At 40.6% G+C, this 19,723-nt stretch overlaps 1 protein-coding gene across 2 annotated transcripts in view; it reads right to left on the bottom strand.

Moving 5' to 3' along the window:
* The window catches only part of CYTIP (cytohesin 1 interacting protein), a 28,556-nt gene extending 14,226 nt beyond the window's left edge, over nt 1–14,330 (bottom strand). The window contains exon 1 of one of the 2 annotated variants that reach the window (XM_058192442.1): nt 14,236–14,330. In XM_058192442.1, the coding sequence (XP_058048425.1) occupies nt 14,236–14,238 (3 nt within the window). In that variant the 5' untranslated portion in view covers nt 14,239–14,330. Of the gene's footprint in view, nt 1–84; nt 340–14,235 lie in introns of those variants that run through there. The other variant, XM_058192432.1, reaches the window with a different exon arrangement.
* Between the last annotated feature and the right edge of the window lie 5,393 nt (nt 14,331–19,723).

Raw genomic sequence — 19,723 nt, 5'->3', positions numbered from 1 at the left:
GTTAGCCAAAAAGAGAAAGGAAAGAAATATGTCTTTTATAGGCAACACAAACAAAATCCTGCAAAGTTCCAAAGTGAGCAGTACCTGTTTGCAGTCCTTGGACAATCTCCCAATTGGGTCTGAGAACATTTGGCTTCTCTGGTTGTCCAAAGGTGGACCATCAATTGGCTCCAAAGATGGGCTATAATTTGAGCTGAGACAGTAGCCCACACAGTTGGCATTGCCTCTCTGTTGAATCAACCTCTTCAAGGACATCTTGCATTCAAGCTGATTTCATTCAGCACTGAAGAGTATTGCATGAGTGAGGAAGCCAGCTAAAAGCATAACTACTCTAGCCCAAAATATACAAAAAAAAAAAAAACATAGGGGAAACCCATGTGACTTGTGGTTTAGGGTGCAGGTTACATAAATCTGTTTTCTCAGATCACTCAGTGTTACTCAGGGCATGTAGTGATGGTGGGGTTTTTTTTATTTTGCTTATGAGACTGAACAATCTACTTATTCTTCCCCCGCCTCCTTCAGGTAGTGGCAAATAGAAGGGATTCTTAACATGCTATTTTTCTGCCCCTTGATAATCTGTGTCCAAAACACCATCTGTCAATCTCTCCAGATCTGATGATTTCATGCCTTTTATAAATGGCAGAAATTGAGGGGGAGAGGGAGAGGGGGAGAGGGGGGAGAGGGAGAAGGATGGGGAGAGGGAGAAGGAGAGGGAGAGAGGGAGGGAGGGAGGGAGAGAGAGAGGGAGGAGAGGGGAGAAGGAGAGGGAGAGGGGAGAGAGGGAGAGGGGAGAGAGAGGAGAGAGAGAGGAGGAGAGGAGAGGTGGACAAAGAAAGGAGAAGGAGGGGAAGAAGGAGGGGAGAAGGAGGCAGAGGGAGAGGGGGAGAGAGGGAGGGAGAGGGAGGGAGAGGGAGGAGAGGGAGAGAGAGAGAGGGAGAGAGGGAGATGGGGAGAGAGAGACAGACAGACAGAGAGATTAAAACTGTTACTTAAAAGTAAAGCAACAATTCTTCAAATATACAAGTAGGGGACTATTATTCATTTTTGAATGAGACAGGACTCTCCCTGTCTATCTAATTGTGGCAAGGTAGGGATGAAAAGTTGGAAATCCTCTTTTTATTTTCAATGCTCTATACAGACTTTTCTAGGTTGCACCTAGCCAAACATGTCCCCAGTAACTTCTTTTGTTTACCATGATACCATTTTCTCTCTCTAAAAGAAGGCAGATGACCAGCTGTCTGCATGGAATATAAATCCTTCCATTCCCCACCATCCAGTCAGAGCTGAAGAAGCTACTTGGACGAGAAACAAAATGTCTTCCAAAAAAAAAAAATAAGAAAGTCCAGTGGCCTCCTGAAAAAGCACCTTTGGGACTATCTTCTACTACCAAACTATCTGTTTGGTAACTAAGACTCCTAATTGGTGGAATTGTGTTTCTAATTGCGCTTCAAGGTGTTGGTGACAATCTTTAAAGCGCTCCATGGCATAGGGCCGGGCTATTTACGGGACCACTTACTGCTACCAAATACCTCTCACCGACCCGTGCGCTCTCACAGAGAGGGACTCCTCAGGGTGCCGTCAGCTAGGCAGTGCCGTCTGGCTACACCCAGGGGAAGGGCCTTCTCTGTGGGGGCTCCCACCCTCTGGAACGAACTCCCTCCAGGACTTCGTCAACTTCCGGACCTCCGAACCTTTCGTCGCGAGCTTAAAACGCACTTATTCATCTGCGCGGGACTGGATTAGATTTTAAAGTTATTGGTTTTAAGGGTTTTTTTATTATTTATATTGTTTTTTAAATTCGGCAATAGAATAAGTTTTTTAATTGTTGTTTTTTAATTTGTATTTATATGTATTTTAACTGCCTGTGAACCGCCCTGAGTCCTTAGGGAGATAGGGCGGTATATAAATTTGAAAAATAAATAAAAATAAATAAATAAATTCCTCCCATCAATGCTAGACATACAAGTGCCAATGACTTTCCATTCCAAGGATGGGTTTTGTTGACATGTGGTTTCCATTGAGAGATCTTTTGTATGAGCCCCCCTCCCCTCCATTGATTCTTCCCACATACTCAACACTTATCTGGGTGGTACATCAACTAGTAGACTGTTGTGCAGGGAAAGGAAACATCCTCCTTTCATTGTTGGGATACTAGGGAAAATTGGCCAAATCCATGTCAATTTCACTCATTTGAGAGCCAGATTGGCCTAACGGTTAAGGCGCCAGGGAGACCGTGAATTCTAGTCCCACCTTAGCCATGAAAGACAACCAGGTGACCTTGGGGTCAATCACACACTCTCAGCCCAACTCACAGGGTTGTTGTTATTGGGGAAAATAGAAAGAGGAAGGTGTGTTAGATATGGTCACCGCATTGAGCTATTTGTAAAAACAGTAAAGGTGGGATATATATTAATGAATGAAAGAGAGAGAGAGAGAAAGAGAGAGAGAGAAAGAAAGAAAGAAAGAAAGAAAGAAAGAAAGAAAGAAAGAAAGAAAAAGGAAGGAAGGAAGGAAGGAAGGAAGAAAGAAAGAAAGAAAGAAAGAAAGAAAGAAAGAAAGAAAGAAGAAAGAAAGAAAGAAAGAAAGAAAGAAAGAAAGAAGGAAGGAAGGAAGGAAGGAAGGAAGGAAGGAAGAAAGAAAGAAAGAAAGAAAGAAAGAAAGAAAGAAAGAAAGAAAGAAAGAAAGAAAGAAAACAGTATAGTCAGTAAAACAAAAATAGTCCCCTTTTTCATCAGTCCAGCCTTGGAAATGTGGGGGGGGAGTCCATAATTCTCTGACCATTCATTTCTTGCCTTCCACCTTCGAACACTGGTTGTAGGGTCCGAATGGGGAACTAGTGCTTCAGAGGACTGCTTATTAGAGATAAAATAAATAAATAAATAAATGAAAATGTCCAAGATCTGCATCACAAAGTACAGGAAGTTTCAGAAACACATGAAGCGAACGCACGGTAGCAAAACCACATAGCAGGCTCATGTTTGTGCAAGTCAGAAAGTCCAGTGGCCTCCTGAAAAAGCACCTTTGGGACTATCTTCTACTACCAAACTATCTGTTTGGTAACTAAGACTCCTAATTGGTGGAATTGTGTTTCTAATTGCGCTTCAAGGTGTTGGTGACAATCTTTAAAGCGCTCCATGGCATAGGGCCGGGCTATTTACGGGACCACTTACTGCTACCAAATACCTCTCACCGACCCGTGCGCTCTCACAGAGAGGGACTCCTCAGGGTGCCGTCAGCTAGGCAGTGCCGTCTGGCTACACCCAGGGGAAGGGCCTTCTCTGTGGGGGCTCCCACCCTCTGAACGAACTCCTCCAGGACTTCGTCAACTTCCGGACCTCCAACCTTTCGTCATGAGCTTAAAACGCACTTATTCATCTGCGGGACTGGATTAGATTTTAAAGTTATTGGTTTTAAGGGTTTTTATTATTTATATTGTTTTTAAATTCGCAATAGAATAAGTTTTTAATTGTTGTTTTTAATTTGTATTTATATGTATTTTAACTGCCTGTGAACCGCCCTGAGTCCTTAGGGAGATAGGGCGGTATATAAATTTGAAAAATAAATAAAAATAAATAAATAAATTCCTCCCATCAATGCTAGACATACAAGTGCCAATAACTTTCCATTCCAAGGATGGGTTTTGTTGACATGTGGTTTCCATTGAGAGATCTTTTGTATGAGCCCCCCTCCCCTCCATTGATTCTTCCCACATACTCAACACTTATCTGGGTGGTACATCAACTAGTAGACTGTTGTGCAGGGAAAGGAAACATCCTCATTTCATTGTTGGGATACTAGGGAAAATTGGCCAAATCCATGTCAATTTCACTCATTTGAGAGCCAGATTGGCCTAACGGTTAAGGCGCCAGGGAGACCGTGAATTCTAGTCCCACCTTAGCCATGAAAGACAACCAGGTGACCTTGGGGCCAATCACACAATCTCAGCCCAACTCACAGGGTTGTTGTTATTGGGGAAAATAGAAAGAGGAAGGTGTGTTAGATATGGTCACCGCATTGAGCTATTTGTAAAAACAGTAAAGGCGGGATATATATTAATGAATGAAAGAGAGAGAGAGAGAGAGAGAGAGAGAGAAAGAAAGAAAGAAAGAAAGAAAGAAAGAAAGAAAGAAAGAAAGAAAGAGGAAGGAAGGAAGGAAGGAAGGAAGGAAGGAAGGAAGGAAGGAAGAAAGAAAGAAAGAAAGAAAGAAAGAGAGGAAAGAGAGAAAAGAAAGAAAGAGAGAGAGAGAAGGAAGGAAGAAAGAAAGAAAGAAAGAAAGAAAGAAAGAAAGAAAGAAAGAAAGAAAGAAAGAAAGAAAGAAAGAAAGAAAGAAAGAAAGAAAACAGTATAGTCAGTAAAACAAAAATAGTCCCCTTTTTCATCAGTCCAGCCTTGGAAATGTGGGGGGGGAGTCCATAATTCTCTGACCATTCATTTCTTGCCTTCCACCTTCGAACACTGGTTGTAGGGTCCGAATGGGGAACTAGTGCTTCAGAGGACTGCTTATTAGAGATAAAATAAATAAATAAATAAATGAAAATGTCCAAGATCTGCATCACAAAGTACAGGAAGTTTCAGAAACACATGAAGCGAACGCATGGTAGCAAAACCACATAGCAGGCTCATGTTTGTGCAAGTCAGAAAGCCCCACTTTTGAAATATGCTGGGTATCAAACCCTTCCAGGCAGACCGACTCAAGAAATAAGAACCCCTTGGGTTTCTGGAAAGGTTTTTATAATTTCTAGGAGGGCACCATACAAAATCTTGAAAGCCTGCCAAAGTCATTTCTGCAGAACTTGATCACACCTGGTGTGAGAAAACTCTCCTTCTGGAGCTTTTTCCCCTCCTGTAGATTAAGGTTTTCTCCTTTGCCATGTCCCTGTTTCTCTACTATGGTCCCAGGACTTGGTGGACATTCAACATAGCAACAAAGCATATTAAACATGATCTCTATACCAGAAAGTGTGAGCTGAGGGTTTTGAGGTCCACTCAGAGCCTTTCAATATGATTATGGCAGCTAGCAAGTCAGGCAGAACAGATTTCTGTCATCCATTATCTTGGGAGGAAGTTGGTTGGCTTCAGTGACTTAACAGAAGTAGAAGTGGGGTGAAAATTAGCAATGGGGATCACAAGGCTGATGCTATTTTATCAGGACTCAAGAATGAATGGGAAAAAAAATATTTCGGTTCAGTGGTGGGCAGCTGTGGTTCACATTCTAACACTATTAAAGTATGTTGAAATCCTTACAACAATGCTTCTTCTATTGTATTCTTTTCTTTGGGTGTAAGAAATTTTTTGATAGTACAGAGGTGAATAACGTAATGATGATAATTTGTTCCTTTGTCATCCCTTTATCACTCAACATCACTACTGCGGGAGCTGTGTTGGCTGCCAGTTGATCCCAGGTGCAATTCAAGATAAAAGGTTTAATGTGCCATATTTTTTTTAATTTCCCCGCCTGTTTTTCAGAGTATATGGGCAGCAGTTCAACATATGACTCAGGACTGTGCAAAATTAAAAGTAACAAATATCAATCAACAAGATGTATTAAAACACACTTTGTTGGACATGATTCCGAACAATCAAACCATAATTCTGCCTTGAATAGTCCTCATAGTAGCCTTTCAGATAATCTTCAGACTCAGGAACTTGGTTTTCTTAAATGAGGCACCTGATAAGAAACTACAGACACAATTATAGTGTCATATTAGCAATATTGGATAAGTGCAAATAGGGAAACATTCTTTGGTATGTGCATGGTTTTAATAGCCTAAATATATGCCTAAAGGTTCTTAAATAGTCTTTTCTGGAATGTGTGTGATTGCATGAAATATTTATCTTTTTGTTTTGTAATGAGATAGGCACTTTAAAACATGTTAAACTACTGCTTTCATTAGAAGTCTTGAGGAGTGCTATGAATCATAATCAAACAACCTTTTATTTGATAAGGATGTCCTTTTGCTACTTCCAAATACTTGATGTGGTTCGCGCCCACATTCAAACCTTTATGTTCTCACATGTGTTTATTTTGACAAGTTAGGATAAATTTCAAAGGCGCCTTCCATCATGGATTGGGCTAGGAATAACAATTCTTACTAAATAATATAAAAATGCATGATACCACCGGGGAAAGAAGTATTAGAAGTGTGTTTATTTTTCCCTTGGGATCTTCATCTTCAAAGATCATTAATTACTAAACTGTTTGGAGTAGGACTTACAGCAGTTCACCCATTACTACTGTAGAGTTCACACTTCACCCACCAAACATCCTTTGGTACAAAGGGGCACTGCACAGATACCCATAGTAGCCATTCCCATGGTTGCAGGAACACAGTGGACACAATGAATACGTATGTGAGTTCCACTGTAAATAGAGTTACTTCCCCTGTCCTCCACGCAACAATTTCCAGATGAGGAACATAGAAACCCTTAGCAACCCAATTTGTAATTTTGGAGAAAAACGTTTTGTTTTGACTTTAATTTGGAAAGGGCTTTTGTAATTGAGAATCTTAGTTTTGAACTCAAGACAGACCAAAGACTTATGCAGTGCTGAGCCTAATCAGACCAAATGACCTGGCCAATTAGAAGGCAGCGTCATGTCCTCAGATAAAAATAGACCTCAGAACTTTCTGAAGGCCAACGATAAAAACTCCACGGGTATGTGGCTTTTTTTCTCTTGAAGAATTTACAAAAATGCAATCCAAGGATACCTTAATCCTGGCCCAGCTACGATGGAAATCTTATGTGTAGATTTTTATAGAATGAAAATGTTGTATATATGATTCTTTTCAGGAAACTGGTGCCCAAATGCAAGAGTATAAATGTCACAAAATATAGCAAAAATATCAGTAGCATGTTGTATTGTAACTTGGATGCTGATATCATGTTTATCGTACATTATCAGCAACAAGCATGACACAGAATAAGGTGTACTTGTTCCGAAACTACCACTGTGTTCATGATATTTTTATGATGCACAGCAGAGCCAGAGGGAGCAGTTGGATATCAATCTTCAGTAGTACAACTGTTTTTAGGTGGGCCTCAAGAGACATGCCTTCTCCGCTGTGGTGCTTGCCTTATGGAACAATCTTCCTCTTGGAATTAGATTAACTCAGTCCCTTTTGACAATCTTGAAGGCCCTCAAAACCTAGTTTATTTTGGGCTCCCAGGGAACTGGAGACTTACTTTAATGGCTCCATTGCTGAGCCGGTTATTGTTATTCTCTCTTCGCCTAGGGTTTATATCTCTGTTTTTTAAAATAATATTTAATTTTTAAAGTGATTTTAATGCATTTTATGTTGTTATTTTTATGTGCGGTTTTAATCAGTTTGTTGCGTGCTAGCCAGAGTCGCCTTCGTGAGATAGGTGCAGTGGTGGGTTGCTGCCAGTTCTGTCTGGTTCTATAGAACCGGTAGGAAAACTGGCGGGAGGCTCCGCCCACCCGCCCTGACATCCTCAAGGGGCTTCTGCGCATGCGCAGAAGCGCAAGCGTGCACTCCTGTTGCGAACCGGTAGTAAAGATAAGTAGAACCCACCCAAATTGATAAATAAGTAAATTTATTTCCTCTATTTCAATTTCCTGACTTTCAAAAGGCTGCAGAGAAGATCAGCAAGTCAGAATGGGTAGAAATGGCATCTTTAGAGATCCCTGGAGATTTCTAGGAATACAAATCTGTAGACGTCAGTGACTGAGGGGTCCTCAGCCACAGTCACATTTTCTTATGGTCAAGTATTTCTGCTCAAGCATCAGGAATATGAGATGCCTCATGAGAGAAAGAACACCCATTGGCATTTCCTCACATGAAATGATGCATCAACAGCCATCATGGGGGAAAGGCCCACAAAACATTGAAAAATTGGGCTTCACTCTTTAGCTTAATTTCTTCTGAATATTTTTTTTTTAATCAGCAGTGGTATTTTCTAAAATTTCCTGTTCCCCAAAATGCTTTGATTTCCTGTATCTACCTTTGTGCATGAAAAATGTGCTTCGTTTGCTTTCTGGTTTCCTGTAATGTGTATGCATGGGCTGAATGCGGTTAGACAGCTTTCAAAACGGTCTTCTGTCTTAACTGCATGAGCCATCTTGAGGCAAATTTCTTTTAGGTCCTACATGGCATTTGATAGATGCTTAGGATTTCCTACTAAGTTTCAACTATCCACAGATAGGGCTTCTCAAAGTTCCACCTTTTCAAAAAATTGTAGGCTGGAGGATAGAGCTGATGCCCTCATTTATTGGTAGTCCTCAGAGTCCGATCACAATTGAGCCCAAAATTTAGATTGCTAAGGGAGAATTTTTTAAAGTGAGTTTTGCCCCATTTTACAATTTTTCTTGCCGCATTTGTTAAGTGAACCACTGCAGTTGTTAAGTTAGTAGCATAGTTTTTAAATGAATCTGGCTTCCCCCTTGACTTTGCGTGTCAGAAAGTTGCAAAAGAGGTTCGTTCACATGACCCTGGGACACAGCAACTGTCATAAATGTGAGTCAGTTGTCCAAGCATCCAAATGTAAATCACATGATCATGGGTCAATGCTGCAACGGTCACAAGTGTGAAAAATGGTCATGAGTCACTTTTTTCAGTGCCATTGTAACTTCAAACGTCACTGTCAGCGTTCCAGACAAACCTCAACTCCAAGTAAAAACGCTGAAGCAAGCATTTTTCAAATTTCTATTCACTAGAATAGGTAAGCTGGCATATCTGGGGAAACCCGAATCTGAGAAGTCCGGGTTTTTCCTCAGTAAATCAAAACCCCCAAAACCATCCCCTCACTCCTCTGTTGATCACATGCTCCAATCACCATCCGTCCCATCTCGAGATAGCACTCAGACCACTCCTTCTCCAGATGTAGGATCGGCCTGACCTTGACCGACAGGAAGAATACTATTATGTCTAAAGACAAACTCTCTACTACTTTCCCACACATGAGAAGATGGCAGCATGGAAGCTTCCGGCCTAGTATGGCTTCCAAATCTGACAGTCACTAAATGAACTGTTGTAAATCGAAGATTACCTATATTTCTATTTCTTTTCCATTATCTCTGATCCAAAAATGCTTGCCTTTGATTCACCAGGGGCTAGAAACAAACCAAACAATTGAATATGTGCTCTGCAATCAAAAACTGCTTTCTCCTTCCTTATAGATTGCTGTCTATTACCACGCTAGAGACATGGGGTTAGTAATGTAAAAGGCAGGAATAAAAAGTCTGAAGTCGCTGAGATCAGAGAATTTCAGCTTCCAGCAGTTCTAGTCAGCATGGTCGATATGTAGAATCCTGACAGTTGTTGTCTAAAACAGGGGTCTCCAACCTTGGCAACTTTAAGACTTGTGGACTTCAACTCCCAGAGTTCCTCAGCCAGCAAAGCTTCCCACTCCAGGGGAAGGATATTGCAAAATCTCCATTCCCACCCCACTCTGGGGCCAGCCAGATGTGGCATTTGCTGGTTCTCAAAACTACTCAAAATTTCAGCTACTGGTTCTCCAGAACCTGTCAGAACCTGCTGGATTTCACCCCTGGGCAGGATGAATAGCAGAGTATTTACTATTTGCCTTTGATAACCTGATGTTTTAATTGTTGAACTTATTTATGTTATTATGGTTTGTCACACCGTGATCCAGAAGTTCAGACTGTATTTGGAATTTTTGTTCACCAACTGAGTCCTTCCCAAGGACCTGGGATAGACAGATGTGGATGTTGATGGTGTTATAGATATCACAGGATATAAGCTGTTCTTAGTAAAAGCTTTTGCAGTTGACTACTCAGTTCAATGAATTGGTGAATCTGATGAATGCCGATGGTGGTGAATTTGTCAGTGCCGATGATGTTCAAGGGATGCTCCTGTTGTTTTGGGATTGCACCCAAGGTGGCTATTGCTATTGCTATTACCTTTGCTTTCTTTATTGTTGTTATTCAGCAGCAGTGCCCACCCCAGCTTTGACCTAACAGAGCAAGCAAACCCTGTGTCTCTGGTGTATCTATTTCCCTTATCACCCTCATCATCTGCCTCCTCTCCATCCATTTCTCTCTTCTGTCCCATTTTCTTCCCTTTCCTCCCCTTGTCTTGTGCGATCCCATTCCCTTTTACTTTCCTTTCACCCAGTGATTTTATTTATAGCTCAGGCTAAAGACCTGTCTTGCATCCCGGCAGATCAATCCTTGCTATAATCAGCCCCGCTGCCAGCCCTAACAAAGCAAAAATCAAGGGACGGAGAGAACAGGCAGAAAGCAAGCTATCCTTTGGCAGCCAGTCTGCATTTGGAAGCAGATTCTGGACAGCGCAGACAATATGGGGAAGCTTCACAGAAAAAAGGCAGAGATAACAGATAGAATAACAGAGTTGGAAGGGACCTTGGAGGTCTTCTAGTCCAACCCCTTGCTCAAGCAGGAGATCCTATGCCAGTGACCGCAAACCTTTTCAGCACTGAGTGCCAAAAAGGGAGGATGAGCGTGTCTGGGCTGCAACCCGGAAGAGGAGCTGCCCAGGACACATGCGCCCCCCACATGAAAATGAATTTCCGGTTTCAGCCAGCTACTCTTCCGGGTTTCTGGTGTGCATGTACATGCGACTATCAGATGGCCAACACGCATGCTCATGCAGGAAAATGGAAGACCATCTCTTCTAGTTTCCAGCACTGCCGCATGCAGCTGATCGTCACACACGCATGCGCGCCAGAAACCCGGAAGAGGAACGGGCAATGCCACGCACCCCAGGCGACATGGCTCCGCGTGCCCTTTTGGGCAGACATGCCATAGGTTCACCATCATGGTCCTATACCATTTCAGACAGATGGATGTCCAATCTCTTCTTTAACACCTCCAGTATTGGAGCACCCACAGCTTCTGGAGGCAAGCCATCTCACTGATAAATATGGGTTGCCTCAATCCAATCCAGTTTCACCATAAAGGCATCTTTTGAGACAAAAGAAAATCCAGCTCGAGGCAAACCCTAATACTTTGAATAGGTTGGTCAGGTGGTCTGTGAGCCGAACCAAGCCAAAGATTGCCACCCAGTTTTTAAATTCTGATTGCCTTTTGCTTTGGGGGTGGGTGGGTGTTGGAATTCAAAGTGTGAGGAGAAAAACCATAGCTGGTTTTCTGGCTTAAAATTAAATCACCTTCCTCCTGACTTTTCTTTTTTCTTTTTTTTTCCAAAATATATACTAAATAGTTCCTCCAGGGAGGCTATCATCACTTCTCTTGCCCGAATGACTAATGTATTGACACCCACTGGTTTAAATTTGCTTCCTCTTCTTCTTGGTCCTTCCTCCTCTTCTTCTTGCATTGTTTTGTTGTCTATTGCAGAATGCAACCAGTGCCCATTTCTGCCCCTTAAATATTATAAGGCAGTGATGGTGAACCTTTTTGGCACCGAGTGCCCACGTCATGTGCGCACGCTGGAGCACCAGAAACCCAAAGACCAGCTGGCTGGTGCACATGCGCGTGCTGGCCAGCTGGTTTTCGGTTTTCCCACACCCACATTTACACCGGCCAGCTGGTCTTTGCATGTGCCGGAGCACCAGAAACCCAAAGACCAGCTGACCGGTGCCCAGATGCCTGTTTTTTGGCCATTTTGGGCCATTTTGGGGGCCATTTTCAAGTAATTTTGGGGGCCATTTTCTGGTGCTCTGCGGCCCGTGAAGACCAGGTGTGCATGTGCACACTGGAAACCAGAAGAACAGCTGGGGATGCTGTGCGTACCCACAGGGATGGTTCTGCGTGATACCTCTGGCACGTGTGCCATAAGTTCACCATTAAGGTTATAAGGCATTCTTATTTTCTCTTTTCAGATACTGTAAAAAAGGAAAGAGCTTCCATCAGCTTTATCACCAGCCCATAACGCTCCTTAGAAAGAGCTCTAAATACCAATAATACATTCATCTGACTATTTTTTAAAAAATAATAAGTATTGCTTTCTTTTCAGGTAGAAGCTCAATCTTGACTTCTAAATGGCAAAATGTCTGGGTTTCAAACAGTAGGCCTTTCATTATATCTGAGAAGGCAGAAAAAAGTGGCAGTACTAAAAAAAATAGATTACGTGAAATTTGATCATAGTTCCCTTTAATTGAACACTGCTGACATGTTTACAGTCTGCATACTGCACAATTGTCCCTTGTGTCACACTAGAATGATGCTACAGGGGGCTCTTTTAAGTTGCACTGGGAATTGTACACAAGGATTGGGTGGGTTACAGCCCTGAGCTTTTAGATAGGTCACCCTCCTTTGTTTTCTGGAATAATGACCAGAACACCCACTCCAAACAAGAAGAAGATAAACTGTCAAGACCCAGAAATGGAAAAAAAATGAACAGTAAAAGCAAAAAAATGGAATGCAGAGTTATGGGAAATCACAGTTAGACCAATTCTGACTTAAAAACACACCAAGGAAATCCTACAGAGTAGGGCTTCTGGAGTTGTTTCTAATGCAGTGTGTGGTTCTCTGCTAACTTGTGATGTATCAACTAATTAAGGTGAATTGTGTTGCTAGGTAGATCAAATGCTAGCAGAACTATGGGGTTCTTGGTGCTCTCCAAGTTTGATTGTTTTCTTGCTGATGCTTCCTTACCCCACTAGGTTTACATCATCAATACCCTAGTTGGGTAATGAAATGTCTCCCAGAAAACAACTGAGTTCAGGGAGGACCAAGGAACTCACAGTTCAACCTTGAGCTGTAAACTCTATCTTCTGTGTTCTAAATATTCTCTTCTATTGGTGCTAGAAGTGCTCATTGGGTTCCAATATGTTTCCAGGTGCTAGTAACCATGGCTTTAAAGCCCTTCATGGCTTGGGGCTGGGTTACTTATGGGATTATCTTTCCCCGGGTATTTCTACCATCCTAAGCAATTCAGTAGAAGAGGCATGCTCTAAGTATCATTGGCTAAGAAAAAATGTTGGCTGGCAGGGCCAAGAAGGAGACCCTTTTCCGCTATGACACCCATGCTCTGGAACATCATCCCTTTGGAGATCAGGTTGACCTCAACCCCTGCTTGGCCTTTCCTATGCCCTTAAATATTTAGTTTGGCAGCTAAAGTGATGCATGTTGGCCTAATAGCCGTTTGCAATTTTTTTCCCCCTGGTTGCTGCGTGCTTTAATTTGTTTTTTCCTAAATAGATTTGTTTTTATTTACTCTTAGCATTGTTAGCCACCCAACATCATTTATTTGAGATGGGCAGTCATAATTAGTCAAACAAACCAATAAATAAATTTCCTTCCTGAATTCTAACTTTGAGGAACGATAATTCCAGAAGCCTTGCTCTGTTCATATCCCAAGCTGTTCCACAACCCAACTTCAGAAATTCCAAACCAGATTTCAGGGAGTTGGCTAGCAGCCAAACTGGTGTTTAGTACTCTTCCCTGGATGAAGAGTAAACTCCCCTGGCTGGCTGTTTTGTGAAAAAGCCTAGTGCCTGCCTTTTTCTTGTAGGGATTGTTTCCTCCTCACTATTCCCAGTGAGGCTTTCCAGCACTTTCTGCTATTTGCACACCTGGATGCCTTCACTCCCCTTCCCACCTCATCTCTTTTGACATAAATGCAGACCCTTCCTTCCTTCCTTCCTTCCTTCCTTCCTTCCTTCCTTCCTTCCTTCCTTCCTTCCTTCTCAAAGCAAGAAGGAGCAAGCCTTTCAATCTTACTTTCCTCTGTTATCTCCATGGAAACTTTGAGGCTAGGACTAATTGATCTTGCAGCCTCATAGAAACAAAACAGTAAAGTCCTTACATTGCAACTTAAAGATGTCTTTTAAAAAAACAAAAGAAAGGAAACGGAAGTTTGGCAGTACTGTGGGAGAAAATATATATATATATATATATATATATATATATATATATATATATATATATATATATATATATATATATATATATATATATATATATATATATATATATATTTTTCTCACAAACTAACCTGCAGGAACAAGAGGTTAGATTGTGGTGGTCTCAGTCAAGATACCAGCAGAGACTAATGAATAAAATCCAGAATTTAGAAGGCTCCCCACACCAACCATTCCAAACAATTGAACAGCAAAATAGCTGGCATGTTTAGACATACACTGTGTTATCACCAGATTTACTACTTTTCACCCCTTAAGTATAACATGTAATATCAATATATTACATTATTGTTTGGGGACAGGCTGTGAACTGCCTTCCTCCTTCTGAGAAACAAACAAATGCTTTAGAAAATGACTTTTAACCAAATGTCTCAATCAGGAGAAGCCTTCCCTCTCGTCTAAAAACTTACCATGGGATCGATTTCTATTCAAAGCAACATCTTGCATCAGCCTGGTGCCTTTGGGGTTACTTCAACTTGGTCTTTTAAAAACAAAACTTGTGACTCAACGCCTGCAACTGTTTCTCAATACTTGGGCTCTTTTCGCATGAAAGTCTGCAGACAAGCAACAGTAAGCTGACGTACATCTGGAACCATCCTGACTCAGCGCCAGAGTGACAAGGCAGTGCAAGTTCAACGCAGGATAAGCTGTTGGAGGGGGTGAGAGGAGGCCATGAAGAAATAGAGCAGGAATAGATCAGCAGTAGCATGAGTGATTAGCAATGGGGGGGGGGGGAAGTGATAATTCAAGGAACATTGGGGGAAAAAGCTATTCCTTCAGCCAACTCACCTAGATTTGCTTATCCATGGAGGAATATCACATTTTGTTTAATAAAGCCTATGATCCATTAATCAGAACCTTCATGGACTTAACTGTCAGTCATTCGAACAGGAATGTGGCCTGTGAAAACCTATCACATTCTTTGTTTGAGAAAGGGGCTACAACTCTTGCTTGTACATGCAGGAGGCAAGTCTGGTTGTGATACCTGGCCTGACCAGTTAAAAAGGCAATCACTGGACATAGAGGAGACCATTTCAGATGAAAGGCAGCATTGGTTCAACTCAATATGTGGCCTTGGAAGCAGGGATGAAATCCAGCAGGTTCTGACAGGTTCTGGAGAACCAGTAGCAGAAATTTTGAGTAGTTTGGAGAACCAGTAAATACTACCTCTGGCTGGCCCCAGAGTGGGGTGGGAATGGAGATTTTGCAATATCCTTCCCCCAGGAGTGGGGAAGGAATGGGGATTTTGTAGCATCCTTCTCCTGGAGTGGGGTTGGAATGGAGATTTTGCAGTATCCTTCCATTGCCACGCCCACCAAGCCACACCCACAGAACCGGTAGTAAAAAAAATTTGGATTTCACCACTGATTGGAAGGCTAGTTTCTTCTTTAGCACATTGTGATTTGATCAACCAATATTTAGCGAGAGTCCAAGGTGGCATGAACATTTTCAAAGAAGAATACCGTGAAATCTCCACTCTATGAAAAGTCAGCAGGGGGGAAGAGGGTTCCGCTCAAAGTGGAAGAACATCATCCAATTTTTCTGCCTTCTTTATGGCTGAAACTAGAAACTACCCCCAAAAGAGCCGAGGTGCAGTGGTTAGAGTGCAGTACTGCAGGCTACTTCAGCTGACTGCTAGCTGCAGTTCAACAGATCGAATCTCACCGGCTCAAGATTGACTCAGCCTTCCATCCTTCCAAGGTGGGTAAAATGAGGAGCCAGATTGTTGGGGGCAATAGGCTGACTCTGTAAGCTTAGAGAGGGCTGTAAAAGCACTATGAAGCAGTATATAAGTCTAAGTACTATTGCTATTGCTAAAAGCAGCAGCCTTTGGATGGCCCTTCAGCAGAAAGGTTTCCATGTTGCTACTACGGAGTTCAGATCAAAGTCAATGTACACTTTTTCCAGAAAAATAGCTATGTTGTTCTGTTCTAGCAAAACCAGATACACTTCAGTCAACAAACCACAAAATATGATTTGTTTGGATCTGGCATAACATGTTATCTGGACCCCCTTTTTTTTTTTTGTTTAAAAGCTGGGTCTACGGTTTTGCATATCCCATAAATACAGTCAGCAAACAATAAACAAACCATAATTTACTGAGCCATGTGAGCCATATTTGAGTGTGGTGGCAGACACTTTAAACAATAACACATATATTCTACCAAAGCTTTCTGGATTATAGTCCAATTCAGGGATGTTATCCTTAAAAAGTTTACTTTGATGGAGAAACTTTACATTGAAGGAGAAAGCTTCATACTCTACTAGGTAAAAGATGCAACTTGTTCCAAGTATTGTGATACTCAGCATGCACTTCCTACATATGATTTTGAATTATTTGTAATTAAACCGAATGGAATTAATAGCTTATTGGGAGGGATGTTACTAATACTTTACCTGAATAACAGCATAACAGAGTTGGAAGGATCTGTCCACTTATAAGGAATCAGTTGGAAGGGACCTTGGAGGTCTTCTAGTCCAACCCCATGCTCAGGCAGGGAACCCTATACCATTTCACACAAATTGCTGTCCAATCTCTTTTTAAAAACTTCCAGAGTTGGAGCACCCACAACTTCTGGAGGCAAGTTGTTCCACTGGTTAATGCTTCTAACTATCAGGAAATTTATCTTTAATTCTAGCTTGGTTTTCTCCTTGAATAGTTTCCATTCATTGCCTCTTGTCCTTCCTTGTCCTGCTTTGGAGAATAGGTAGACCCCCTCTTCTCTGTGGCAGCCCCTGAGATATTGGAACACTGCTATCATGTCACCTGTAGTCCTTTTCTTTATTAGATTAGACATACCCAGTTCTTGAACCGTTCTTCGTATATGATAGCAGAATAAGAGAATAATATGCTATTGTGTTTTTCAGGATAATAATGGCTGTGCATACTTGGAAAACCTTTTGGAAACGGTGCTTTGGATGTCATGGTAAACGCAGCACTTCTGCTATTTCATTAAAGCAATCCCACCCTACCCTCAGTTTCCCGTTCGTATTCTCAAGGTTTCACAGTTTTCACTCTTACTAACGATTGGCTCTCAAGAGTGCTTGTCATTCTTTTTAAAAATGTTCCATTATATGAAGAGTTCAACCTGCTTTTTTGCCAAGGCAAAGGTTTTTGATGATGGATGCTCTTTCTTCTGCAGTTTTGCTTTTATTTATATATTAATTTTTTTAACAGCTATTATATTGTTTTGAGAGTTGGTCTATATCCCTACATTCCTTTAGGGAAACATAATATTCCATTCATGGATTCGGGGAATGAGGAAGAGGTGTTTTTTTTCCTGCCCACCACCATGTAATTCATTCATATAATTCATAGAAAACATACAGTATGCAAGATCAAACAGGGCATCAGGCTTATACCAACAGATGAACATCTGAAAGGACTATGCAATTTTGAGTATATTTTAGATCAGGGGTCCACAAACTTGGCAGCTTTAAGACTTGTAGACTATGCTGGCTGGAGAATTCTGGGAGTTGAAGTCCACAAGTCTTAAAGCTGCCAAATTTGAAGACCTCTGTCTTAGATACACAGAAGAACATGATACCTGAGATATCTTTGGCTTGGTTTGAGGGTATTTTGTGGGAGTTTCTCTCTATGGGTGCACATATATTTGTGGGGGGGGAAACCCCTTCTCACCCCTATGGGTGGTGTTATCTTCTACACTCCTAGCATTGCCCTCTTCTGGACAGAGAGCTCTGATGCGTGAGCAGGGGGTTGGACTAGATAACCTCCAAGGTCCCTTCCAACTCTTTTACTGTTACTGATGTTGTTCCTGAGCCTAAGAGTCACAGTCCCTAGTGCTCCTCCCATCACTGGTTTTACTTCGAGACAAAACCCCAAGAACAGATAAACAAATCAATGTTTTCCTTTCTCCCAGTTTTTAAGGTTGGGTTTTCCCATAAAGTCAATCCGGCATGACTTAAAAATGGTGATAGGGAAAAACTGGGTGGAAGCAGGGATACTGACTTTGGACCAACTGTTAGATGATGACATCCAATTTTCAACATACTCTGCGCTAAGAGTTAGATATCATCTATCAGAGGTAACCCAATGGCAATATTTACAGTTACAACATTTGTTAACAGCACTGAACCAACAGCATTTTCAAGTTCTGAGACACCTGAGATGTTAAAATAACTTGTTAATCCTTTAAAATTAAAAAAAAACCACCCTAGTCTTAGTTTTTAAATATTTGTTATCAGTAAATCTATTTGATATGCAGATGTTAAGAAATGAGTGAAATAAAGAATTAAAGGTTTCTATAGTGCCTAGACAATGTCTTAATTGCTATAACAAACATGCCAATGGACTTCTGATTATGACTTATAGAACAAAAAATATTTAGAATTCACTAGATTTTATTATGTTTGTATAGAAAAGGACAGTCAAAACCAGCATTTTGTTACAAGGACAATGCTTCTTTAAAATGTTTCTACAATGTGCTATACTTAACAAATTTTTGGAGAAAGTAATGGATTATATAAATAGGATTGTTCAACAAAACCTAAGATATTCAGAGGACAACATTGTTTTGAACCTAGTATATGGAATTTGACAATCTGACAACTCAAATAGATTCTTTGGGTCCTTACACTAGTAAAAGGTTGGTCTTGTAGCATTGGAAACATAAACAGATATATCATCATTATTTTTGTATTTTGCTTTTTTTCTTTTTATTAATTAAAAAGTGATAAAAATATGATTTTTGTTTTACTGAGGGAAAAAAGTCTGAATTCTTGGCTGGAATGGCTCCTTACATTTTAATTATTTGTGCTTGAATGTATGAGAAGCAAACCAGATAACATTCCTCAGGCGTTCATTTTTTATTGTTTATAAGAAATTATGCTTCACAAAAACAGCAAAGAAAAATTAAAATTGTAAAATTGACACTTTAAAAATATGCTTTGAGAGGCAAAAAGTAGTATACAAAAATACAACACGTATTATTTACAACTAGAGGCAGTAGCAGCAATAATAAAAGCTATTTGTTTAAAAAATAAATATTTCTTTGTGATAGTATACATTAGATTAAAGCAAGTTATAGTATGAAAACTTATTTCATCATTCAGTTCCATAATTTTATTTAAAGATAGTTAAGAGAAATCTATTCTTAACACATTTTCTTTATAGGCATTTGCAACTGAAAATTTACATCTTCCCCTTCTAAAATGGAGCTTTGCTCCACCATCAACCATCATTTGAACTTATTTCTTCCTATATAAATCTGCACAACTCAATTATACATATTTTCTTCAGATTTAATGTATTGCACTTTCATCACATTTCAGAGTACTACCTATTTTATTCATTTAATACTTATTTTCTGCCTAAGCCATAAAATTGTGGTGCCTATAATTAATGGAAAGTGCTTGATTCTTATGGATTACTTCATACAAGTAAGAAAAGCACAAGCTTATCCATAACAAAATATTTTAAAACACAAACTCCCTGTTTGTGGCAGCATTCTGTTAACTGTAAAGCAACTACAGTAATTATTCATGTGAGAATTGCACACTTTATCAGTTTTAGGCTTTATCAGCAGTCCCTATAGAACAAAGAATATGAGCAACAATTGTCACATGCAAGTCATTTCTCACTCTTGTTATTTTCACATAACAATATCAATTTCAGCAATTAGAATGCTATTCTAATTTTAAAATGTAAGCATAAGGGCAAAATGACAAATAGAAGGGTGACACTACAGAAAATCTGGGAATATTACTTCTACGTCTCAAAAAGTCATCATTGGTGACTCAGGATCAGTTCATACCATTCTTTGCTTGTTTATCGCCTTTGAAATGTAGCATCAAATGATTCTTGTGTATATAAATGGACCATTTAGAGATGATCAATCACAGGGTGTTTAAATGACTCATTGTGGACCGGTGTTGTTT

The sequence above is a fragment of the Ahaetulla prasina genome, chromosome 1 (genome assembly GCF_028640845.1).
Source record: "Ahaetulla prasina isolate Xishuangbanna chromosome 1, ASM2864084v1, whole genome shotgun sequence".
NCBI lineage: Eukaryota > Metazoa > Chordata > Lepidosauria > Squamata > Colubridae > Ahaetulla > Ahaetulla prasina.
Note: the sequence above shows the minus strand (reverse complement) of the source record. Positions and strands in the feature narration are given on the sequence as shown.